General features: G+C 40.5%; 2 protein-coding genes and 2 long non-coding RNA genes across 15 annotated transcripts; 3 read left to right on the top strand and 1 right to left on the bottom strand.

Annotated features, from left to right (window-relative positions):
• The first annotated feature begins 65 nt into the window (after positions 1-65).
• Positions 66-4,091, top strand: cd8a (CD8a molecule). The gene is made up of 6 exons (XM_088388612.1): positions 66-1,145; positions 1,216-1,539; positions 1,628-1,723; positions 1,830-1,928; positions 2,076-2,115; positions 2,556-4,091. Exons 1-6 carry the CDS (start codon positions 1,097-1,099, stop codon positions 2,608-2,610), a joined length of 663 nt encoding a protein of 220 aa, XP_088244738.1. The 5' UTR covers positions 66-1,096; the 3' UTR covers positions 2,611-4,091.
• On the bottom strand, positions 3,353-24,195 carry cast (calpastatin). Of its 12 annotated transcripts, none has more exons than XM_088388595.1 (33): positions 24,031-24,195; positions 13,463-13,531; positions 12,196-12,321; positions 11,811-11,912; positions 11,568-11,684; positions 11,375-11,422; positions 11,193-11,294; positions 11,033-11,113; positions 10,675-10,713; positions 9,796-9,882; positions 9,663-9,725; positions 9,463-9,576; positions 9,213-9,308; positions 9,034-9,135; positions 8,834-8,950; positions 8,605-8,679; positions 8,475-8,540; positions 8,292-8,396; positions 8,102-8,218; positions 7,901-7,975; positions 7,682-7,777; positions 7,541-7,594; positions 7,340-7,444; positions 7,099-7,215; positions 6,818-6,928; positions 6,269-6,367; positions 6,070-6,177; positions 5,865-5,957; positions 5,654-5,698; positions 5,448-5,567; positions 5,110-5,139; positions 4,795-4,908; positions 3,353-4,502 (listed from the first exon to the last, which is right to left on the bottom strand). In XM_088388595.1, exons 1-32 carry the CDS (start codon positions 24,085-24,087, stop codon positions 4,810-4,812), a joined length of 2,835 nt encoding a protein of 944 aa, XP_088244721.1. In that variant the 5' UTR covers positions 24,088-24,195; the 3' UTR covers positions 3,353-4,502; positions 4,795-4,809. The 12 variants fall into 12 exon arrangements, with proteins under 12 accessions (XP_088244721.1, XP_088244724.1, XP_088244723.1 ...); XM_088388598.1 differs by lacking the exon at positions 24,031-24,195 and adding an exon at positions 23,424-23,710; XM_088388597.1 differs by lacking the exon at positions 24,031-24,195 and adding an exon at positions 20,008-20,179 and having other exon boundaries at positions 9,213-9,272.
• Positions 6,136-10,809, top strand: LOC148390456 (uncharacterized). Its single transcript, XR_015861155.1, has 3 exons — positions 6,136-6,387; positions 6,489-6,594; positions 6,723-10,809. It is a non-coding gene; the product is annotated as an uncharacterized LOC148390456 (long non-coding RNA).
• Positions 16,283-25,506, top strand: LOC148390454 (uncharacterized). The gene is made up of 3 exons (XR_015861154.1): positions 16,283-16,965; positions 18,264-18,336; positions 25,370-25,506. It is a non-coding gene; the product is annotated as an uncharacterized LOC148390454 (long non-coding RNA).
• Positions 25,507-25,957: the final 451 nt, after the last annotated feature.

Genomic DNA, 25,957 nt, shown 5'->3' with positions numbered 1-25,957 from the left:
ATTTTCCACAAACCTTTTTTAACTAACTGCCTCAGTAAACTAAAATGTACAGTTAAAACAACAGATAAAATTATAAACAACAGAACATGTTTAACTTTAACTTACTAGCTTTAATAAACCTAATGAGGTAAAAGCAGAATCTCAGTAGATGTTGTTTTAACACCTAATTTCGTTTTAGACTGCGATGACAAAATCCAAACAAGCGCTTCATTGTGGAGTGACGCATAACCAACCAACTCTGAAGCTCATCAAGATCTCCTGTTTTCATAGAATCCTGTGGTCTCGTTCCCGTCTCACCCGACTCACTCAGTTCTTCAGGGGGACCCACATCCTCTCACCTAAGAGAACCCTCCTGCACCTTTGTAGAACTTTATTTCACAGAAATTAGACTGCTGCACATTTAAACTGGCCTGACTCCATCAAAATTCAAAACCAATTGTAAAAAATACAAATAGTGATCCAACTCCTTTATGAAATAACTTAAAAAGCTGTTAAGTGTGTTTTGATATTTTAGGTCATAATTGAAGCTGGGTTTATAGGACTCGGCTCAGCTGGAGGTTACGCACCTGAGACCACAGGAGTGCAAACTGCTTCTACATTCAAACACATGTTTTGGGTCAGGCGGTTCTACGGAGTGTCACCTTGTCTTTGGGTCTCACTCGTCAATATGCCGTGTTTATTATTGCGATCGAAGACCAAAATGTTTTTGACAATATTTTCTATGCAGAGCCACTTGACCACACACAGTTCCGCAAAATCCACCGCTTTATATCATCTCACAAAGCGTCCATTTTTCCACTTCCTGTCAACTGAGACACAGTATATTCATTTATAAGTGCGGTCATTTTTCCACTTCCTATCAACTGTGACATTTAATATATATATATATATATATATATAAAAGCGCCTGGCAGCCTTCAGGCCAGCCAGTTAAGTTGAGGAGGGGTGACATGCAGATCAGCAAGCTCCTCCTCAAACATTGCATCAAACGCAATCTTGATGCGATGAGGCTCTTTGACACTTTGGAAGGCATTTGGGCTATGTGTCATCTCACTCGAGCAGACTCCTTCCTGACACAGCAGTTCTGTACTTCGAAATGGGTCGACAGTGGATTTGCATCCTGGCAACGCTGTTGTTTCACAACAGTAAGTAAATGTGACCTGAAATATTTTTACTGTGATGAGAAACAGTTCTAACTTTGTAATTGTCTTCCAGGGTTAACTGTTGAAGCTGCATTAGAGCAGAAAAGCAAAGAAGGGCAGAAGGTTGATATTCAATGCAGGCCCTCTGAGTTTGGTTCCATGGTTATGTGGTTTAGAGTATCGGACAAATACAACATAGATTTCCTGGCATCTTTCTCCAACAACGGCGTATTAAAATTAGAAAAGAACTCCTTCTCATCCATCTTCAAACAAAAACACGGCGAGGACGTCATTAGTCTAAACTCCTTCAACAAAGACCGTGACAGCGGCCTTTACATTTGTGCTTCCCTAAAAAACAGCGAATTAATATTTGGCGAAGTCACCCGACTGACAGGAGGTAAGATCTTTTTTTTTTTTAATTACAATGATTTCAAGCGCGATAATAATGGGACAGCATTTGATAATATAAAACTTGTTTTCTTGAGAAATTGTTGACGCTCCTGCGGCCCCCACACTCAAACCCAATCCATCCATGAGCGTCTCGCCCTCTGCTTCTGTCCCTGTTACTAATACTAAGCAAGGTACGTTACTAATGTCACTCTTGTGTCACTAAGCTTACAATCCTCTGTGGGTGAATACAAGGAAGTAACAATCAATAATCAATATCTAAATGTATTTCTTGATTAGGTGACTCCATGTTGTGTGATGCCATCATACTGATTCCACTGTTGGGCAGTTGTGCCCTTCTGCTCCTAGTCATCGTCATTATCATAGTGTACTGCAATCGTAAGTTCCTTTGAATATGTCCAAAATGGAAGTGGCAGTCCTCAAGGAGGCTATCACGTCCTATTTTAATTTTGGCTTTATCCTTTACATGTTGAGAAATATACTCACTTTATTGTTGTATAGCAGTAATGTTTTTTTCCACCCCAGGTATGAGGACACGCAGATGCCCACATCATTATAAAAAGAGGTATGTTGTTTTTATAATTCCATGATGTCAGATTCTAATTTCAGCCGTGGCCCACATTTTAGACAAGATTGAAGTTTATGACCACCAAACATCACAATGACATCAGCTGAAAATGTACACTGTTCATATCAGGAATGTGAATTCATGATATGAGAGAATACATAGTAAATCAATTTTAAATTGTACTCGGGTATAATTAATGGAAACATTTCTAAATGTCATTCATTTGAATGGCTCCATAAAGTAATATTTCGGAATTAAAAGACATATACATCTTTAATATTCCTTGTCAGCAAGATAACATTTGAAAGACTAAAATTTGTAATGACAAAAATACTGATATAGTAAAATTAAATAGAAAAAAACTAAACAACAGCTATTAATACTCAAAACTAGCTCTAAAACCTGTTCATCCGAATGAGCTTTTCCGTCTTTTTCAGGCTGCAGAAGAAAACGGCTCCTGGAAAACAATCACAACAGCAGCAGCAGTATTGATCTTTATACAACTCTAGAAACATTCTATTGTGATGATATATTTTAACAAAGCATCACTGGATGCGTAAAAAAAGCTTTTCAACAAAATTACGTGCTTAGCCGCTCCTATTTTCAACTCCGTTCAATGTGGTTCGGATTTAGCGGCCAAGAGGATTTACAATTTTTTTCTTTTATTTCTTAATAACTAAACCAAATGATGTTATTTTTTGTTGAAGAGTTAGTTTGTTGGGGTGTCGTGGTAAGTGATGAATGAATGTTAGACGTACTGTAGACGCCAAGAATATTTCTTCATTTGGGTGAATATTTATCAAAATGTTTGTATTGTTTTGCATTCTCATTTTAGTATGTACATTTCTCTAAATTTTGAGGATTGTAAAAAATAGTAAAACGGTTTACTTTGAGAATAATATAATGTTCATTTCAGATTTTTATAACAACCTTTTTTTTTTTTTTACCAATACTAAATTAGAATTTATTTTTGAAATGTGTTTTTTTTCTATTATTCGATTATATTTGCCAAAACATCTAAATATATGGTATTTTAGAATTCGTATGTTTGAGACAGTAGGTGAAATCGAAGAACATTTACGTATTTGAATTTAAAAATGAATCATTTGCATTGATGCGTTTTCATTGTTTTGTCATTAAGGGTCGGCAAAAAACTTATTTGCACTTTATGTGCATATTATTTTAGAATTCCAAAAATTCTGATATTAGCATAAAAAAGAAAAGAGAGCACTCATTTGAATTTTAATGAATCATTTCTTTATTTATGTTCATTGTTTTGTCACTATAATTTCAACAAACCCGCTCATTTGCATCACCATCAGTCATTCAGGATCCTGGCTAAAATATATAAACATTCAATGATTTTAGCAAAATAAATGTTGAGTTTAAGCCCACCGAAGTGAACAGGAAGTGGGCTGCTATAGCATTTTGCAACGTGAAAAACCACCAAGTCAGGAGTTTTTGTTTCTGTTATGGTGTAACACACACACCCACACAAACGGATCCCTTGCACCTAGAAAAAAAAAAAGTCATGAAAGATGTTCAAAACAGTATTTAGCCTTTCCCACATGAAGTAGTTCATGTGTTTTTCAAATTCCTTTTAGGCACAAATGGTGTATAAAATACACATTGAGTGATTATTAGTATTTATTATATTTAATTAGTATTCCCATATCTAAAATATCTCACCTCTCAAACCCAAACAAAAACAGAGGGAGCCCTTTGTAAATCATACAGTGTTTTCTTGTATAGAGAAAAATATTTTTTGTAAGTTTTTTTTTACAGTTTGTTGTAAACACCACCTTTGTTTACAAAGTGCAATTGTGGACACCAGTACTTTTTACAAAATATATACCATAGACCCTACAGCTATTTCTCTTAAAAAAAAAGTTATTTGCAAGGAAGAAGCCTCCAGACTGAGCTTTGCATATTTGTATGTAATATCCAAAATAAAAGCGAACAAAGCATCTTAATGGCACTTGAGCACTTGCATAAAGCATTGCACAACATCTTAATACTCATACTACACTCATTCCTCGCTGCTTGTTAAAGATGATAGTCGCCAAGCTCGTGCGCCTGTTGTGTGACGTAGGAGAGCAAAAACAAGGTATGAGTATCACCTTTTTTATCCACATTGACCAGCAAACTCATCAGATTTTTTTATTCTCCAGCATGTCTCGCTGCACAGACAGAAACCGAAAACTCCTCATCCTTGACTACAAGTGAAACCAGGCATAGTTTTATGTAAGTGTGTGCATGTGTGTGTTGTCATTCAACTCGTGTAGATCCTTGATTATTTATTAAAAGTACAATCTCAATGCAGAGGGTAGGGTCCCCACTGGTGCGTCCTTAAAGGCCTCTGTAGGTCAAAGTGCACCAGCAACCTGCAGCACAAACATGTCAGTTTATTTCACTTACTAATTAAAAAAAGGAAAAAAAAGTGCATTCGCCACAGCTTAAAGATACATTAGATGATAAAAAAACTATTTTGGAAAATCTGAACTGTAACTGTTCATGTACGCATGAATCCATCCGTCTTCCGTGTGAACTAAAAGTGATTAGTTTTTCATTTGATGCGGTTCGTGAGTGAGTTTCTGTTTTATGATGAGACCCTTTGACCCTGCTCTGTGAACAGACTACATTTCCTCTTCATCAAGCGCATTTGATGACACCAACCTGACAGCGAGTTGTCTAGGTCTTCCTTCCTTGCTTTGTAGATGTCACTACGACGTCAGAGCTTAGTTGACCAGAGAGCTGGTTGTCCGCAGGAGGCTCTGATGCATGTTGTTTCTGGAAAAAAAAAATAGTCAGTTAAAAAAAAGTAACACTGTTGGGGAACCTTCTGCATACAATCATCAAACAGGCTCGATGCATTTCTATTAGGTGAAGCATACATGCGGCTGTGTGTGGCATCAAGCACAGACAGGCTTGCAAATAGTCATTTGGTGCGCTAAAAATAAATTCTGAGCATGCAGCACGATCGTTGCTTACTTTAAACTTTGACTTTGACTTGTTCTTGCTCTGTCGGTAACACAATTAATTAACATTTAAGTCAAGCTAGGCAACCTCGGGGGAGGTTCAATGAAACACTTGGTCCTCGTGACGGGGTGTTGAACATGAGACCACAAGATGGTGCTAGCTCACTTTTAAAAACATATTTGAAATGTTGACAATCCATAAACACATTATAACTTAGGGCCTGATAAAAATACCAGGTACCTTTATAACAAGACACAGAGGGACAAATAAGTGGTGGGCACTCCTATTGTAATGGTGTTTTGTTTATGTTAAGAATATCCCATTAACAATAGCAATTATTAGTGTTTTACCTTCAGAGGCTTCGAGTCAAGGACAGGAGGTGTCAGCTCTGTGGTGGCGGCAACAGACGATGAGGCCGACGTGTTGAAATCGCTGGACAGCAGGTCCAAGGCCGTCTTATCGTCCATAGACTTTTAACGGGGCACCAAAGAATACAAGGTGAATTTCCATATCCACACAACATGCATCATCTTGTTGGATTGTGCAAGACTCTCACCATTTTTGGTTTAGCGTCCGCGATGGCCTTAGCTTCGGCCATTTTCTTTAAATAAATAAAAAAGAAAAGAAAAAAGGAAGTTGATTAAAGTCACACTGATTTACACACACTGAATAGTTGAGTTAAACAATTGTGTACTTCCTCAGTTAGTAGCAAAGGTCATTCAACTGTCAACTGGGCTAATGCAGCTTTATTTGATGGCATGTGGTACCTTAAGATCCTCCTCGGTGGGTCTGTACTCTGGTGGAAGAGTGTCGTCTCTCTCTCCCATTTTAATGAGCCTCTCTTCAACAGCCTTCTTCTCCTGCACACCAAACAAAAACATCAGGACATTTGTGTGGCTACTTCATCACGTCTTGTTTTGCTTTTAGCAGTTACGATCCTAATTCTGCGAATGGTCTTTTCTCAGCGCCCACCTTGACAAGGTCTTTGGCAGGAACAGGGGCTGGCTGAGGGGCAGGAGTGATTTCTGTTATCAGAGTTTTGGATAGAGCATCCAGGGCGCCGTCGTCTCCTGCGGAAAACTGCATGCAGAAACACGCACGACACATGACAAATTGCAGAAAACAATAATATCAATAATCTTGATCACTTTTCTTTGCGTCTTTTTGTTACCTGTGAGGCAGTTTCTGTGGGGGCACAAGCAGCAGATTTCACTTTGGGGGCAGCAGAGGATGGAACAAAGTCTTCGGCTAAGGCAAAGTCTGCAGAGGACTAAAGGAGAAATAATTCAAGTAAGAATGTTTTCAAAATAGTCCAGTTGGATTTGTGTGTGGGCCATTGTTTTCCTTTTGAATTATTTTTGCATTGTTGTAATTTAACTCCATGCCACTAGAGAGACTCTCATGCATTGTCAAGAACTTGAACACGGCAGGGGTGGACAGGAAGCCATCAGTTTTTGACCGCGTCAAATGCCTTGAAACTAACTACCAGTGTTTAAGGTAAGATTTATATGTGTATATTTTGGTTACCTTTATGTTATGAGTTATTTGCCGTGTTGTTTGTTAAATAAACCTGCACATCTCAATTTTTGACTTAACCAACATAACTCTCTGTCTCTGTTTTTCAGCCTCAGGAATTGACGAGGATTAAGTCAATTCACATACAGCGCTTCACAAATGTAGCAGCCAAGTTAACACCAAGACACAACAGAACCCAACATACATGCACAGGAGCAGCAGATGAGGCGAGCACAGGAGCCTGGACAGCAGGAGCAGAAGAGGCGGTCAAGTCGCCAGATAGAAGGTCAAGAGCCTCGCTGGTATTCATCTTGGGCTGCAGGTATAAATGATCACCGCATTAGATTGAATGAAAACTCTCAAATGCATCATTGAATTAATATTTTCGATATCTATGACCACAACCGGACAGTTGTTCAGATTTTGAGTACAAATCAAAACAATCACCAGCATCAAACTCTCCAAGTGACTCTGATCATGTCATACCTGAGGCTTGGGGGCAGGCCGATTTTTGAGTTCCTTCTCATTGAACCTGTATTTTGGTGCAATGGAGTCTTCCCTTTCTCCTACACGCACGGCCTCTTCCTCTTTGTGCTTAGCCTCCTATTAATCGAATACTAATAGTCACACATTCTTTACATAGAAGCAAACATCGTAACCGTATACAATGCATTTGATGCAATTCGTTCGCAAACTGAACAAAAATATCGTAATGTGTGTTTCTTACGGAAACAATGTCCTCGGGTCTAAGTTTGGGGGGTTCCGGTGTTGGTTCTGATGCTGGCAATGTGTCACTAAGAGCACCGAGAGCATCCAGAGGCATGTAATCACCCTGAGGAGACAAGGCTGGAAATTTAGGATACTTTTCATGATCAAGATTTAAACCAAGAGCAGATTCTGATGTTCCGTGTTTGGTCTTCAACATTACCTCATCAGTTTTGGGCTTTCCTTGCGGTGGTAACACTGGAGGACAGTTTGACAGCTGAGGAAATACAAGAGAGAGTCTAGGAACACTGAACTGAAGACAGAAGGCTTGAGGGGACAGTGAATCACAATTTGAAAGTTTTACCTGGGGTGCCTTTCTGCTCGTAGGAGGAAGCGGTGCGTGGACACCAGACGATTTAGTTGAAGTCAAAAGATCTTGAGCGGTTAACGCTTTTTTGGTCTGGAAACACACACATTGTGTAAGCCTCTTTGGAATTGCAGTTTGTCAGTTTAAAACAAAAAAAGTTGTTAAAAATACAAACACAAAATAGTTTGTCTGTAGTTGACATCACCCGCTGGTTACCTGTACTGGGGCAGCTGAGGAGCTTGTGAAGTCTCCAGACAAAAAGCTTAACGCGTCATTGGTATTCAAAGAAGGCTACAAGAGACACAAAGGGCAACATTTGAGAACTACCAACTGTTCTGCCCAATTTTTGTTGCTAGTATAAATATCAAATTAAATATCTTCTTTGAACTCTTCAAACTGCTGCTTGTCGAGACTCACCTCAGGTTTCGGAGCAGGACGTTTTTTAAGTTCCTCTTCATTGAACCTGTACTTTGGTGCAATCGAGTCTTCTCTCTCTCCTACGAGAACGGCGTCTTCCTCCTTGTGTTTTTTCTCCTATTATAAAGAAAGAAGTAAATGAAGTGTTCATGCCTGACCACTGAAAAAGTGCCGATTGTTGTCATCCTACAGAGACAATATCTTCAGGTCTGAGCTTGGGGGGTTCAGGTCTTGGTGCATCTGTTGGTAGAGTGTCACTAAGAGCGCTGAGTGCATCTAGCGCCAAGGGACTGGCCTGAGGAGAGAATTTTAAAAAATGGAGCTCTGTCCATTATGATATGTTTATTATTATAGATAGGTTCACAATTGTTACCCCAGGAGGCTCGGGTGCACCAGGACACACACAGATGGTTGGAGCAAATGTAGGGACTTCAGCTTTCTGCAAGAGTGGATGTTAAGCACTGATTGTCACTGCTGATATTTGTCTAAGCTGTGGAGTGCACCTGTGTAGGAACTGTGGAGGAGGTCAAAAGGTCTCCAGACAGGAGGTCCAGGGCCTCATTAGTGTTCAAGGTGGGCTGCGAAAAAAAATTTGATTACATTAACTTGCGCATGATGTGCATTTGATGAAACTATAAATTGGATTTTTGTGGAGAAAAAAACAGAGAATATATGTGAAGGTCACATAAGCCAGCACTTTGTCCTTGCAATCTAAACGTTATGTGTTCTCACCTCAGGTTTCGGAGCAGGACGTTTTTTAAGTTCTTCCTCATTGAACCTGTACTCTGGTGCAATGGAATCATCCCTCTCTCCGACACGAACAGCGTCTTCCTCTTTGTGTTTTTTCTCCTACAAGGTGGAGATGGTCACTATGAGTGGTTAGCATACCGCCCGAATGCTTGTGAAGATACAACTTTGAGATGTTTACCTACCGAGACAATGTCCTCAGGTCGAAGCTTAGGCTCCGGTTTGCGTTCCGATGTTGGCAACATGTCACTAAGAGCCCCGAGAGCAGACTGAGACATGGAGCCACCCTGAGGAGATCATTGGCTTTTAAGGAAGTGCCAAAGTGGGATGATTAGTGCAAGGAATCAAATGAATGGCCACTGACCTCATTGGGCTTTGTGTCCAGTCCAGCCTTCAGCGAAAAGTCTGAAGAGGCTTTTTCCGCCTGCAATAGTTTTGGAGGACCCATGCACACAGTTTTCTAAGACCAGGAAACAAATACTATTATGTTGATGATAGTTGCAAGCATGACACTGATGATTGAAAAAGTAAAAAAAAAAGGAAACCCGTTTGTAATGTGCCACCTATAGGAATTTAGTTGAACAGTAGTGTTAGTTACAGTTGTGATTTTATACCTCGAATTGGTCAGGGGGAATCAAAGATTCCAACGAGAAGTTATCAACTTCCATCTTGGCTTTTTTATCAGCTGGAGGTTGAGTTGCTACTTTAGGCGCAGGGACGTCGACTTTCTGAAAACACCAACCACAGCAGGGAATGAAGTTGCTAGGCAAGATGCAAAAGAAGCGATGGAAATAATAAATCGGAATGTCTCTACCTTCGCGAGTGATGGCGCAGCATAACACGCGGCAGCAGATGAGGCAGCGGCTTTATCTTTGTTCTGAGTAGGGGAAAAATTAATAATAATAAGTTAACATCCAAAACAGCTTAAACCAAAAACTCTTTCTGACCTCCTGCATTTTGGGTACAGTTGGAACAGTTGACGTCATGAAACCAAACGAGAGGGACTCCAGGGCCTCGTCTGTGCTGAGTGGTTTCTGAGGAGAAACGCAAAGTGTCACCATTAGCTGAGCACACATTTTCTTACAACAAGAAAAAGCAGTTAGCTTAGGAGAAAGAGCCATAAGATTCTTTTGATTCTCCACTAGAGGGCGTTTTTGACCACAAGTAAACAAAAGAACACAAACAGATCAGAAGTCAAGGAAAAGTACTGACACACCCTTAAAATTCCTTCAAGAGGCAAAGCAGTCTGAAATAGACTACCTGGAATTACACGTGTAACACAAAACTTAAAGCGCATTCAAAACACTAAAACTTAAAATCACAGAACTCACATGGGAGAAAAGTGGGTAAGATCATGAGACGAAAAAAAAGGGAGTGCCTTAGCAACGTAAGACGGCAAAGTGGGAGTGTGCTAAATTGGAAATGAGGCTCTGATGACCACCAGAAAGGAAACAGACGGGTGAAGTGAAGGGCGAACGTGGACATTGACCTGAATTTTATTGAGTAACTGTTTGGACATTCAAAACTAAACGTAAGAAAATGTGAGGATTGTTGAGGAATTGTTATGCAGATGGAACTAAGGGGTCAAGGTCATCCCTGAACAGATGAATTAATGTATTTAGGTGTGTGTTTTAATACTTTTGTCCATTTGTGAATGTTGGACAAGAGTCAACAAGATCAGGTAGGGAAGGCGGCAGAGAAGGTTCTGTACAGCTTACAAAGACAACACCCAGCCAACACCGCAATGCAACATTCCTCAGGCTAGTGTGTTTCAGTGTCTCTCCTAACTTTGTTTGCACTTAAAAATGAAAAAGGTGGCCACTTACGGGGACATCTTTAGGTCTGGTGTCTGCAGGAAGTGGAGCCTGAAAATAAAAAAATAAAAAAAGGATAAAGAAAATCCAATGATCAGTTCATGATTTATATTATTATTTTTCTTGATAATAAACCATTAGTATTTATTTCTTTGTCAATGTTTTAATGAGAATTATTTTTCAATATTTATAGTAGTATTGTATACACGTGAATCTAAATAAGTTAAAATATCTCACTTGAAAATTGTATTTTGTTTAATAGTTTAATACCAAACAAAAGAGTTAAGTACAAAAAGTCAAACTCAAAGAACAGAGCAGTGATGCAGACAGATTCAGCTGCAAGCGTTACTCTTGACCTGCTGCAACTGACCATATTTTCAAATCTGTAACCCGGGGGCAGCGTCTCGTCTCTTTCTCCACATTTGGGAGCCTTCTCGGATGTAGCATCAGGCTGTGACACATGCGACACGCAGTTATTCACACCAGAGCCATGCTGTGCGTCAGTGCAATCACCTCTTTACAAAATGTACCTCTTTGACCTCGGGGCCGGTGAATATGGGTTGCTTAGGAGTGACCGGATCAACAGGTGGGAGTATACTAGCCAAGGCGTCAAACGGATCTACGGCGGGTGTCTGCGCATGCCAAACAATTGAGCATACTGGAGCAAGCCACACAGCAACATGCTTGCCAGAGCAGATAAATGCCTCTTTACCTCTTTGGCGCCGATTGTTTCCGTTTTGGGACATACTTCCACTTGCACCTGAAACCAAGAATGTTAATCAATGCATAGACCTTTACGACACGCAGATTGTTGTCAGAGAGGAACACCAACTCAGATACAGCCCATAGCATCATTTAACGTAGACTGCTTTATGTTTCTTGCTAAATAAAACGAGCAAGTATACCTTGGCCCTGTCTTTCGGCGAGCCTTTAGATGTCGACAAGGCAGCGTTAGCTGATGCTGTAGTCGCCGCTGTTCCAGTGGCAACAGTGGAAGACGTTATAGTGGAGACAGGTGACGTCTACAAAACAAACCATCCCATGAATTCAGTCAAAAGCTCCCAAAAATTAACTGTCTCAGAATAACGTTGGATGCATAAAGCAACATATCACCATCACCCAGGGAGCTCCAAAGATGAAACGGTTACCTTGGACATCATTTTGGGACTGCCCCTCATCCCAGACAATGTCATGTTGACAACAGTTGATCCAGCAGACGACATGTCAATAACAGTGGGCTTGGTGTTAGTCTATAAACCAAGGAGCAAGTGCTTAATGGACACCATGGGGTTATTTTTGTAGGCAGCTCAAAAAGCTTGGAGGAAAGCCTTCGATCCCAAAAGCGAAGACAGCAAAGAAGTGGTGTGCTGGAGCAAAGACTGACAAAGGTCACGATGTGGACAGAGCCGAGGCGGCACACAAAGAGAAGCCAGTGAATGGCATCCAGACAAGCGAGCGACACCATAAAAAGGAAGCCGGTAGGTCCAGTCATACTGCAGCCGAGCCCTTTTGCTTCACCCGTTGCCCGTCTACCTGGGGTTTAGCTGTAGGAAGCCCCTGCCCCGCTGTCCTGATGGAAGTACTTGCTGAGCTGCTACCACCTTTGGCTGTGGTAACACCGCCAGACTTTGAAGCCATGGCGGATCCTGATGATGCCTTCTGAAAAGCACCGGGAGTGAAGATGTCCATTTTTATAGCTTAGGGATTGCACGTAGCATAAAGTACCTTTGGGCTCCCATGGCAGTAATGGAAAGGATTTAGGATGCTCATTAACAAATGATTTGTCTGCTACAGACAGATCTCAATCTTTGTGTTTCTGGATTACTACATCTCATGTAATACCCGTAAAGCAGGTTACCTGAGGTTCATACTCAAGACAACCTATTATCCAAAGGATTCGTGTAAAGTTTTGTGTAATGATTCGTGGAATGTCGGTATCTCCCAATTCTTACATTGGGACTTTAACTTTAACTTTTAACTTAAAAATCTGACCAGCAGCTCTTTCAGTTCGTATTTAGCTACTATGACCCAAAAAAACATGCATGGTCATGGTAGATTTATGAGTTTAGAGAGCTAATAATGGAATTTTGGTTTTATACATGATGTGTTTAGCGTGTCTGTTAGCACACTCGTTGTAAACTGACCCGAAGAGGCATTAAAAAAGGGTGCAAAGGTCACCGCCCAAAAATAAGACTCACTTGTTAAAGATGTTGTAAAACATGTTTATAAATGACAAAAGTACGTTTAAAAAAAGAAAATTTCAAGGTGAGCAAAGATGAGACACACAGAGACTTGGGACTTTCCAAAAATCAAAACAAGATTGAAGTGCTGCAGAAAATACTTTGAGCCAATCACTCAGCAAACTAATCTATAGCAACACAGCATGTACTTGTATATCCAAGTAAATATGCAGAACTAGACTGACTACGACAGATTCTTATCTAAATCCTGGATTTGACGCCAGCATTTAAAAATGTATAAATTTAGTAAATATTCTATCAAAGGGTTAAAACTCTTCCAGTTGACTGCAAAACTGGGCGTTACTTTCACACGCTCAATACAAAAGGGATATTTTATTTTCCAAGCTAAAGCTCTTCCCTTTTTCAATTTAAGACATCGGTATCAAAACATGTGGTACTGAAACAAGAAAAGCAACGACAATACCACACAGTCTGCATACCAGCGGGGTCAAAGGTCACCTAGACAATAATCCTCTCACTGTCAATGGTGGATTAGCACATGGAGAAAGTGACTTTTGAGATAAGATCTCCTGTTGTGATTAAAAAGCAAGTTTTGATACCTCAAGTTGAGACGGCGTTGTCGTGGAGACCTGAGCTGCTGGTTTGGGCGTGTCCTGTCTGTGCTGCGACTGCAAAGAGACACACACGCACGCAGGCCAGTTAAGCATGCAGGAAGAAGAAAAAAAACACACAACGCTTCAAAAGGATCATAGGGTGCCATTAAAAAGCAGAAAGTTGCCACACGACAGCAGATAACTTCAGTCCAACCCAGTGTACTGTGAGAAGACCTAACCCGTCCAATTTCGAGAATATGATCACATTATGTGATGACTCAACTCTTTGCAGAACTTGTTTTGTGTCCTGCAAAACAAAACAGCTGCATGCTGAACTCAACACTTAAAACTGAAAATAGTGGATTTGGAATGTTTGAAACCTGAGTCAAAACAACCAACTTCTAAAATATCATTATTCCATTTCCAAGCAGTCTTTTAGTGAGTGAACCTGTCAAGCTAGCTAGTTTGTTTGTTTTGTGATTAGATGCTAAATGGATCTAGCTTGAGAAACAATAGCAAACTTCCACATAGGAAGTTTGCAGCTAGCCCAGTCCCTATCTCTGCAAAGAGTGTGACTCCACTATTTTGGTCTATGGTAGTAACTTGATGTTAAAATATTTCGAACCCTTAGCTATTTTGAGCGAAATGTTTCTGTCGCAATATTGCAGACATCTGGAGGGGGTGTGCGACTACCACTTGACACACCATCAGTGATTTCCTCACAGACCGGTGTTGCATGTAACACAAAGTGGATCACAAGCTTGGTCATAGCACACAAATCACATGTGTTGCTCACACTCGCTTTGCCTCGACGACAACAAAACATATCCGTGTATTGTTTGTCACTTTTCTAATTTGCACCAGATATGATGCGAGACAAATAGCGCCGATTACAGAGAAGCTAATGAAGTGAGCGCACCCAACAACCAGAGCGTCACCCTGCCACATGGTTAGTCATGTGGTTGTGGCTATTGCAGTAAATAATGGTGTTGCTAAGTTACCAAAATTAATGCTGACTGAACTACAGTGAGAACAAGAGATAACAGGCTGCAGTATTTTCATTATGATGGGTTCATGTTGAAAAGTGGATAAAGTATTATACTTAGATATTATTTCTCAAGATGTTTTGACACTATGGAACTTTCTAGTTTTTGTGCCATTTAATTCAAAGGGAAGTTGCCTAACAGGATTCGGTGACTCATTTGCCTTTTGGTCATACAAGTGTTCAAATAAAGAGGTTTCCTAACACATGCTACCTTGAGTTGTCCATTCAAATGTTAATTACTGGGAAATCCTTTGTAACTGAGTCATTGAAAGCCTTGCAATATATGTAGAAATTCGGTCAAAACATCCACTCAATCAAGTCCGGAGGGGTGGGGTTAAAGTTCAATTGCACTTCCTTAAGAAGATGTTGATGGACACTTTTAATTCAGATAATAATGAATGACGATGACAGTAATAGATGCACTTGTGCAGAAGTTTCAACCTAATGACTTCAACAGTGAAATGACAAAGGTGACAATATTCTCATGCCAACAAGGGAAGAGAAAAAATGGGGAGGCTCCGGTTTCGATGGGTGTGATGGATTGATCACACGTCAGCTACAGAAAAACACAACACGAGGAAAATGGGGTCAGTGCACAAACAATGCAGTAGGCCCAGGCAGGCCTTACCCCACTGTAGTTGAAGCTCAAGCATGTTTTGAAAAGTGATGACTAATCTCGGGCTCCGCCCCTCCAAACCACAGACCGACGACATATTCAAATTTGCACGCCAGCAGCTGCTTCTTCAGGTTCTGCCTCAATTTTAAAATAGAATAGACAAACCAAGGAGAGGGGAACTGCGGTGTGCATTAAAGGTGAGGATAACAGCGGAAAGAGAGGAGACGAGTGAAGTTAATGATGCAGTATCACTACCTGGAGTATACATGGCATGCGCTAGATTTCATTCCCAATGGAATACTGCTATGTGTCAGAACTCAAGAGGCTCAAATGTCAACTGTACACAATGCAGCATTTTCCAACCTTCTCTGCGTATTTTACATAAGAATATCTGCCAGCACACCACCGAACAAAATGCCAAAATGCCTCTTGCGTCTGAGTCATTTCAGCGCACTGTGACAATCGGTGATGGCACTTTTGCCCAAGTTTGAAAAGCGACGATTTCCTTGTGGAAGCAGACATTTTAACGACACGCAGTGACTTGCAGTCTGCCAAAGTGTATTATTATTCATACTTTGATCATTAATAATACAATGAAAACACATTCTAAGGAGGCACAATAGAAAAGGTTTTGTGATACAATCATTTTCAACTACTGTCATGACACACAAGATATTATTAGAACATGACTGTTGCGTTGTTTACTTGGACAAGTCTGAGAAAGCTACTTTCCAACCTTGATAGCACAACACACACAGTAAAAGCTCATCTGAAAGAAGACTGTTGACAGAATATCCATACGAGAACTGAAGAAGCGTTGACAGGTACCAGTAAGGAAGTCCTTCTGCACACATTTACCAAAGACAAATGCACTCCCCTTACATACCATAATTTTCTTTTGGAATATCCTGAATTTAACTTGTATTAGCGTCCAAGATGTTATCTTCAGGCCGAATCACCTTAGATCCTCTCTCTGGAGTAAACAATTTTAATCCTCATTCATGCCCATGCAGAGACTCACACGCACACACTACACACACGCCCAACCGAGCGCAACTTGTTGCTCCGCCCTCTAGGAAGTGGACAACAAGCTGGCATGTCTGTCAGTCAGGGCCCGCCCCTTCACCCTGAAGCCCAACTCCGTCAGATTGGACAGTCGGACCAATACAGACCCGCCTACTTGTCACTGCCTGCGTGGGGAAAAAAAAAACAAGCTTTTGGGTGGGCACGTAGGGCTCTAGAAATATGGGACGCGCAGTTCTATGGACTACATGATGCGAAAAGAAGCCCTGCAGAGAAAGGCCCATGCAGCCTGGCACCATCTGGGTGTGACTGATACACTCATTGCTCTGGAATCTCAACTGCACAGCCACTCCAACAGAGACTCTGTGTGTGCATTTGGAAGAAAGAGAAAAGACGGGGGCGGATCCAATCACATGTTGTCATGACCCAACCCAAACACAACATGGCAAGGGAACAAAAAGATTCATTTAAAAAAAAAAAAAAAGCAGAAATTTGACGCAGGAAATAAAAAGACGTGGAGATCAGACATATTTCCGCTGGCCTGTGCAGAACTTCAAAGCATGTGCAAATAACGCACGGGAAACTTCCGGTCAGTAGTCAGATGTTATGTAAGAAGGAGCAGAAAAAAATGGAACCGTAGGCTTCTCCTGCTCTGCATGCTGCCTGCTCTTAGTTAGTTAATCCTTTTAACTAGTCGAGTGACCCGAGAAGGGATTGCTGTGGAGAGCAGCGCCTTCTTGTGTCTAATAATACTCGCAACACTCAAGTGGCAATAATGAAGCGGCGCTCGCTCTTGTCCATCATCTCAAACTTGGGTGCTAAAAGGTGGGTTGCTGCAGACAACGTCAATTTTGTCCACATCTGTCATTGTACATAACATTTTGGATTTGAACTCGTCAACTCGTGTTGACATCCCAAAAGTATTATCACATGAATATAGTATTTGCCTCAAAAGTATCTAGTAGTTTAAATTGTTGCCTAGGTTGCATGGAAATTGATGGAAATTCAGGCTTCTTCTGGTGTCTTGAATTATTCCACACCTTTTAAAGAGTGATAACCAAATCAGCTTTCTGGTAAGAATGTTTGTGTTTGATTATCTGAGAAGAGCAAATCTGCTTTAACAGCTCCACTCTGCCGAATGAGGCAACAAAACGTCTCGTTGTGCTTTTGGCTCAGACAAAGAGCATGTGTGTCTCAGAAAGCCAACATTGCATGCTTGTACTGGATCCAAATGCCTTACTTGGTAACCCCTAACAACACTTATCTCTATTGTCAAATAATGAACCAAAGCAGACCTTGGCCCCGCCCGTACAGCGCTTGTTATCTTAAAGTTTTTTAGAGCCAGAACCTGGGAGCCTTGCATTCTAGAGGTGGAATACTTAAGATAGTATAATAGAAAAGTGTGCAAAAAAAGTCACTTCTGCAGAATAACCTGGAATTGTGTTAATGAGAAGAAACATTTAAAAAGTGACAAATGCAGTTTCAATGACTCAAAAAGATCATTTCATGTCAATAACTATCTTGTAAAGCCTTGCAATTTCCTACAGGTAGACCAAAGTATATGTGACCAGGAAGTGAAAATATTATGAGTGGGCATGCCTTGACATGCAAAGCCAAACATTGCACAAACAGCTGGCATAGCAAGATCATCACATTTATGTGTGATGTGTTTCTAGTCTTCCAAAGCAAAAGTAGAAATATTTTTCTTTTTTAGCGTCAGTTTTTCATTCATGTCGCCAAATCTAAGTCCCACGTAATCATGAAAGCATGACTGCATCGAGCAAGGAAATTTCTCCAGTTTCCATGCGCATCTATGTCCTCCTGCTTTATGTGCCCTTTGCACTGCCTTCTCTAAATTTATCCCCCCCTCCTCTAGTTTACTGTCCTTGACTTCAACTTAGACTCTCACAGTCAGGCTATCACTTTCCGTAAACCGCGTCAAGCTTTTAATGAGCTCAAGATATTAGGTTAGAACTTGTCAGCAATTGTGAAAAATAGTGAATCATAATCGCACCACTGACAACAACTTGTGTCACATTCATGTGTTTATGTGGAGTCTCAAACCAAGAATTACTTTGTTGCATTTTCTAGAAAGTGACTGGCCTATTTTTATTTCCTCTCAGGACAAACAGCTGCTTGCAGATGCAAACAGACAAGAGGAACAAAAAGATCACGCTCCATAAAACACTTCAACAGGTATGCCCTTTAAAGCCTGGGAACTTGATTTTACATGACAAACACGGCAAAAGCCTGCAAGCAAAATTTAGATCCAAAGGCAAATTGACCTTGAAGTCTGCTTGAGTCCTGTGCAATTATGTACAACCACATTCAATGCAAATCATTATAATTTACTCCATATGAAAAAGTGTTTTGCATTTCTCTTTTGCATGACATAATACTGCCGTACATATACATGAATGTTAATCTTATCCATTCAGCAGACTCCTCTTTGTCTATTTTAAGCTTTGCTGCATATAGATACTTGACATAAGCAACTTCAAATAGGAGGCTATTTATTGATGATTGATGTTCAGTGAGCAGACACGGTGTGACAAATTTGCAGCGACCTACACGTGACACAGGCTAACCGGCCCGGCTGATTCGTGCTGACGGAATGATGTGATTTGAGGATAAAGGACACAACTTGTCAATCAAAAGCGAACCTCAAACTCATTGAAATGTAAACGTTTATGGACAGGTTCCATTTGTGATTTCTGAAGCGGTATCCATAGTGGCAATATTGATAGGGGTTACTTATTAATTAGAATTTTCACTGTGTTGTCATGAATGTTATTTTAGTAAATGAAAACTGACAAAATAACAAAAAGAAGCCAAAACATTAACTAAATGCATTACAAACAAAATGTTTTTGAAATAAAATTAAAAAAGAAATAATAAAAAGAAAAGAAAACTAACAGAAGTCAAAAGAAAAGAAAAAAACGATCATGAAAAATGCAATTAGTAATTTGGGGCAACGTCAGTATAATAAGTTACCTGCTGATTCCCACCCCTAAAATATACAGTAATAAAAAAACAAAGGTTTAATCAACCTGTAATGGCTCTACGCTTCTCTTATCTGTGGACTTTGCTCTTGTGCATGTGCCATCTAGACATATTTTCCCAGAGGCCGTTTCCTTTCCTTGTAATGAAAATGCTCCCAGACCAGTGGGAATCGTGAAGCGAACCTGAGCACAACAAAATTTCGATGAAGACGATGAACACTCCTGCCTGGCAGTCGCACATAAACAAACAGACTTGATAATGAAGAGTGACAGCGGAATAACCAAAGTACAGCTGTTATATAATCCCTTTTACACTCTAAAATAGAAACGTCAACCATTATATGTCCCGATTTCAGGCTGCACAAAGAAGAAGAAAATATCTTAAAACCAGCTACACACCCATTTAGATTGTTCAGCACATTATCACATGAGAATGCTATTTGGGCGAGACGCAGAAACTCTCCAAGGACTCAAAGCATTTTCTTGAGTATCAACAATCAGTGCAAAATGGAACAAAACAAAAACACACGCCTTGTGTGTCTTGAACAAACAAACGCAAACACTGAAGGCCTTGTCCCAGCTTTGGCTTAATATATGACTGCTGGAAAAAAAAAACATTCCGCTTGCAAGGCCTGACCAAGAGCTCTTACATTCCACAAATAGGGAGCGAGGTCTGTCTTGGACTGTTGCCAGTACAGTTTTCCTCTGAAAGACCTTTTCTCCAAGTGGAGCAGTAAAAGACGAACTACCAGGCAAGCGTTGTGTCTTTCTCTTTGCAGCTGATTCAAGGCAACACAACAATACACACGTGGATACTTTCATGGCATGAGCACTCACAAACGCATTCGCTCACAGCGACACACACCTGCTCATCCACGGCAACATCCTGCAGGGTCGGGGTCTCTTGGGTGCCTCGGATCCAGCTCAGTATTTGGCCCATGTTGGCTGATGGTGCCTCTGTGTGTGTATTGTGTTTGTCTGTCAATCCCTGGCGTGTCTGTCGCCTCGCAGCATGTTTCCAACACGCAGGGAGGGGAAAAGAGGGAGGGAGCAGAGAGGAAGGGGGCGTGGTGGGACCAGGGCGTGATGGGGCAGAAGATCGACTAGGAGGGGGAGGCTCGCATGTGCATGAGTCACAAGAGCCAGAGCTTGAACTTCCCGAGATTAAAAGAGAAGGGAGCTGAGCCGCCAGGGCCGGCACGCATGTACATTCGATGCATGTGTGCACTATACGTCATAATTGTTTAAACAAGGTCTCAGTTGTTGTGGAAGCTAAGCGTATACCCAAGATGCACGCACACACCCATTTTTGTTTTCATATTCCTGCCTTAGGCGGTCACACGTGAACACACGCAAGTCAATCAACTGTTATAAAGGGAGCTTATGTAACTTCCCACTGACAACAATAAAGGGAGGCGCTAGAGTGTAATTACACCACGTTGATGACATTTCTTACTTAGACTCACTAGACTAATATTTTTGTTTTTACAATAATATTTTCTCTGTAGCCCCAGTAGTCTAAACATGACAATCTGACTAGAATACGAATTAAGTAGCAAAGTCCCGCCCATTTTTATCCACCTCAAGGGGCGGCCATTTTGCCACTTGCTGTCGACTGAAAGTGACATCACAGTTTCTCAGGTAACGTCCAATCATTGCCGACCTGTTTTCGTCTGATGCCATTTTTAGTCGACAGCATGTGACAAAATAGCTTCCCGCCTGACGTGGATAAAACCAGTTTAGTACATATTCCAAAAACAATATCATGCAGAACATCAAGTTTAGTTTAGTAGGGCTGCATACAATATATTATTGTTAATACAATTTTTTTACTTGACTTCCCTTTAAGGTACGTTGAATTACAAATTTTGCACAAAATTGTCAGTGTTTACATCAGACATCAAAAAATGCTATGAAATGTATTCAATAAGCAACAGCCATGAAGTCATATACTGAGCGAATAAACTAACACAAATGATTATTACTCATGCAAACAAAAAGGGCTGCTAAAGCTATGATTTGAACACCTACCCCGAGTGCAAAATCAGCATTGATATTTGTGTTATGCACATCGTGTGCAACTTCAGGCCGTACATGGGTGGAGTATGTGCACAATACAGCAGTGGCATGAGTCACTGCGATAGAATCGCTATGCTATCTGCCCATTAAAACCTTTCAGACTTGCTACTCCTGTTTGTGCAGCAGACATCGACTGGTCACTGAAACCTTGGGATTCCAGGGACCCCTTAGCATATATAACATAATGCTTTTTGGCTCCTAAATATAAACGAGTGTTCGTGCACCCTGTGACATATTTGTAGCTGGAACATGAGCCACAGGACTAAAACTCCGGAGTACTTTGATATACACCTTGCCAGTGGCTATTTAGGCACAAAGTGATCAAATAAAACCTCCCATAGAATTGTATATAGCATATTGAATTTAAATCTTGAATAATGCAGTGTATTGAATCAGTGTGTGTGTGTCCACAGAGAGCATGTTAACTTTAAAAACAAGGCATGTCACGAACATGACATTACAAATCACTTTACAACCCATTTGTCTTCCCTACGAGACAAACTGTGCATGACACACTCCCTGTCATGCAGACACGATCCAAAGTGTCAAGCCGCCCAGCCTGTCAAACAAGCTGATGCACCATGGGAAACAATACAAACACAGTAATTAGCCAGGCTTCAGTTGGGATTTAATGACATCGGACTTGCATGGGAAGAAACGAGATGCATTGTGGACGTTCAAGAATATTTATCATGAATATTTTCTACAAATTTGAAGATAACAGCGGTGTACATATTCAAAGACTTAGTACTCATACTCAGTTGTGAACCTATAAGCTTTTTCTACACCTCGAAATCAAGAAATTCCAATCACCGAAAGAACATGACTTACTTATGCAAAAGTAATTCAGGCAAGCATTTTTCTCAACACACCCGGTAAACTAATAATAACAACAACTTCATCTTCCTTTTGTCTTCTTCGACGGGTGTGTCATTGATTTTGTGATGTAATTCTGGGTGTTACAATTAATGACTCAAACGTTGCAGAAATGTGCATTTTGCAACATCGACAACACTAATACTCACAAACCCATGCTGGCTCGTGTCTCAATTGCTGAAATGTGATTTTTTTTATATACTTGCATGTCAGAGCAATGTATAAAGGTGTGAAAGTGTACAGGCGAAATAGTCACTCAAGTAAAGACTAGACACACCAACCCCCCTGTTATTTCAGAAAGTAGCATTTATCAGCATGAGCTTACACGTGATTTTTTTCTGCAGCAGAGGGAGACAAACAGATCGAACATCATGCACTCTTAAGGATACATTGTGTCCTCATATCTGACCTGAAACAGAAAGAAAGATGGATGGATGGATGGATGGATGGATGGATGGATGGATGGATGGATGGATGGATGGATGGATGGATGGATGGATGGATGGATGGATGGATGGATGGATGGATGGATGGATGGATGGATGGATGGATGGATGGATGGATGGATGGATGGATGGATGGATGGATGGATGGATGGATGGGTGGGCGGAAGTATGAATAGGGAAACTGTAAATAGTAGTTGATGCACAAGGTAATTCAGTTGTGTGCTATTCAGTCTGAACACTAAAGGGCACAATGTAAAGCTACGCAAAGAAATCAGAGATGAAGAAGCATGTACAGTCTGGTCGATATAAAAAGAGTAGGAATGAGAATTCCATTACTACCGTTTGGTTACAATGACACAAAAAGTTGAATAACGCTATTAATAATGGATTTTTGGTATAACATTTTCAACTTTCACTTTTATCGCTAAAAATGTATGAACGGGAAAATAAAATAAAATTAAAATAATAAATAAATGAAATTGAAACTCGGTTAATTTAGGGAACACCATAAAATTCCATCAGTCCAGATATATACTGAAGAGTTATTGTTTGGCAACAGACTGTCAAGGAAAGAATTCAAGGGGAAATCTACAGGATGCTGTGTTTTTCGACCCATTGTTTTCCCCCGCTTAATGAATTTAACACCAGAATAAGTAAATTCACAATTTCACTCACTTACCAAACACACAGTTAGGCGCATGTTTGAAATTCAATTGGCTGAGCAAGAAGATAACACTTAAAAATACAAAACATGTTCATCTAATTATTAAAACAAGTTTGAAAAAAAGCATTTTGATGTCAGCAGTCAGAAACCCAGCAGAAATATCAATGCGTGAACAAAGTGCGTTAATCTCAAGAGAGTGGCTTCAAAGCTACTTACAACATAGTTGTAGAAGGCTGCATACGCCATGAGGGCAGAGGAGGCGAAACACAAAAGCGGAATTAAAAGAGTCACCCAGAACTGGAACGCACTCCTTGGTGGACTTCTTTTTCTTGCACACTAAGCTTAATCATGCCACACCAAAACGTGTATCGTGCCACTCCCAGCACATTGACGGCAATTAACACAGCTGTCTGTGTTGTTGCTTTTTGACTCGCTGGCCACTTCAAATTAATTCTTTTCCAGCAGCCTCTTCACACTTCCCGTCCCAGGGAACAATAGTCAACTTTTGTGTGTGTGTGTGAGTGTGTGCTTTATGCACCACCCCTCACTTTACCGGTACCGGTAGTATACAGTAGTTTCAGAGAAGTGAGTTGTGTGCGTGAATGATACGATAATATAGTTGTGCAATACGCTTTTCTGCAGAAATGACACCTTACTGACTGCGCTCGCGTGTTATTCCGCAAGTAGTATTAAAGACTATTTAAAATGCGTCAAATAAAATGAGTTATCTCTCAAAACAATCATGTAACATCACTTGAAGAAGAGATGGCGTTTGCATCTTCCTTCCTTCGTGTGATCAAATGTCAGTCGAAGCTTTCCTCACCTCCTCCGTGGCCACTGAGGGCTTGTGATGGCCGTGGTTTCTCCTCTTGTGTGGCATCTTGATAACAATTGAGTGAGTTGATCAACCGATGGACTTCTCGCACACAAAATGGGAATGCAGGAGAATCTGTTGAAACCGAGAAAAGTTGCCCCTCCTGCTGGCACCACTTTTGTCAGACTTGATGATTTACAGATGTTTGGCGCAGAAGTAAAATGTGTCTGTGTTTCTATGGGAGCGCCTGTATGTGTGCGACAAATACAGCAGGCATGGTTAATCTTATACACAAACGTAAATTCTTATTATTAGATGTCACATTTCAACCCGTTTGTAATCATATTGCTCTTGAAGGGGAAAAAAAGACTAATGTTATTGGACACACCCACAAGCCATTTTGTTTTTTCTGTTGATGACTTTTATTATATAGTTTGTAGAGCGCACACGTGGAACTAGACAAATTATTTTAAGGCTATGCTCGTGGAAGAAAACATGTTTGGAGATAACGTTTTATGTGATGATTAATATTGCAAAGCATACAACAACGATTTGAATGTTATCAAAACAATCGCCACGTCTTTTTTACATTCCTGCTTCATTATCTGTAAAGCTACAACAATGCGTTACTTGATAAAGGTATCAGCTCTTTTTGTATGCGTTTAACAGAAGGTGAATGCTAAATGGTGATTTAATATCTTCTTAAACCTTTCCCCAGCAAAGTATTTACATAACACACCCCAAACCAGTAGACGGGGTGAGTCATCGTTTACGTCATCGTGTTTCCACCGGTGACGCTGCACATTAGTCATGCAATGCTGCCCTCTAGTGGAATTAAACAAAAACATCTTAAATCTAAATTTGTGATTGATTTTAGTATTTGTAGTAAATCCACATTTTAGTACCAGGAAACTTCAAACAGTTTTATGGTATTTTGATGTATTTAAATCCCAAAAAATAGTATATAGAGTGTCATAAAAGAGAGGACACACATCCTGTTGCCCCCCACCCCTTGGCCTTCCAAATGTACACGACATCTGAGTGAAAGCATCATCTTCCTGACATTCACACATGTTGATAACCATATGCATTGTGTCACATCAATGTCTCATTTCCTCATTTTACATGCCAGTCCAGATGACATCTGGTTGACATTTTCGCAGCATCAATTGATGACACATGACATTTATGCAACATTGTGTAGCTTTGGTGACAAAAAGATTGAAACCGAAGTTTAATCTTCAAATGTATTTAATGTAACTCAAATATTTCCACCTAATATCAAATGCCCCTTTATTATCAGATTTACCAAAATACTTCCATCTATTAACGCTCTATATTGCTTAAGGTTACAGGTGAGGTGGAGCCCAGACATCCTCAATTGACTTTGACTGCCAGCCAATCACAGATATCCTTTTCTACTTATGGACAATTTTGTCTTTCATACCCCTGTGAAGATAATAAAACCACACAAGATGCAGGAAACATGTCTGACGTCTTCCCTCGTTTTTACCATATTTTATCGATTTTGGGTACATTACAGTTCACTGGGTTTGCTCCTCCTCAGTCCCTGCCGATTCATGTGCGTCATCCACAAGCCATATGCTGCCTCAGAACTGGAAAAAATACTTAGTGGATGAAATGCAGTCATACCTCTGACCTCATCTGATGTTTTTACCTTTCTGTGGGTGGTCAAGGGGAAGACACATAAGTGATCTGAGTCCATTATTGTGAAAGAAACACACACACACACACACAATCGATGAGGACACGACTCTCTGGGGAGACTGCTCTAGTGCCGCAAATGCCAATGTTCATTTTGCTGTTGTTTTTGTGACGTTTCGACCGCGTGTGCGTGCGTGCTTTTTGCGTGTGTGCACAGCTTCCCCTCAGAGTAAACAGCTGTTGCTAGGTAAAGGTAGATTATACAGCTGAC

This window comes from Syngnathus floridae, chromosome 11 (genome assembly GCF_059516105.1).
Source record: "Syngnathus floridae isolate MCC-2025c chromosome 11, RoL_Sflo_1.0, whole genome shotgun sequence".
NCBI lineage: Eukaryota > Metazoa > Chordata > Actinopteri > Syngnathiformes > Syngnathidae > Syngnathus > Syngnathus floridae.
The sequence above is the reverse complement of the archived record's forward strand: the minus strand, read 5'-3'. Positions and strand labels throughout refer to the sequence as shown.

What these genes read in the sequence shown, in the direction of transcription:
- cd8a (XM_088388612.1), top strand. Translation starts at nt 1,097, where the DNA reads ATGGGTCGACAGTGGATTTGCATCCTGGCAACGCTGTTGTTTCACAAC. An exon ending in AGTCACCCGACTGACAGGAG is followed by an intron (nt 1,540 to 1,627) that starts GTAAGATCTTTT and finishes TGTTTTCTTGAG; the next exon opens with AAATTGTTGACGCTCCTGCG. An exon ending in TGTTACTAATACTAAGCAAG is followed by an intron (nt 1,724 to 1,829) that starts GTACGTTACTAA and finishes TTTCTTGATTAG; the next exon opens with GTGACTCCATGTTGTGTGAT.
- cast (XM_088388607.1), bottom strand. Translation starts at nt 20,082, where the DNA reads ATGGGCCAAATACTGAGCTGGATCCGAGGCACCCAAGAGACCCCGACC. An exon ending in GACCTGAAGATATTGTCTCT is followed by an intron (nt 8,219 to 8,291) that starts GTAGGATGACAA and finishes TCTTTATAATAG; the next exon opens with GAGAAAAAACACAAGGAGGA. An exon ending in CCACAGAAACTGCCTCACAG is followed by an intron (nt 6,178 to 6,268) that starts GTAACAAAAAGA and finishes TTCTGCATGCAG; the next exon opens with TTTTCCGCAGGAGACGACGG.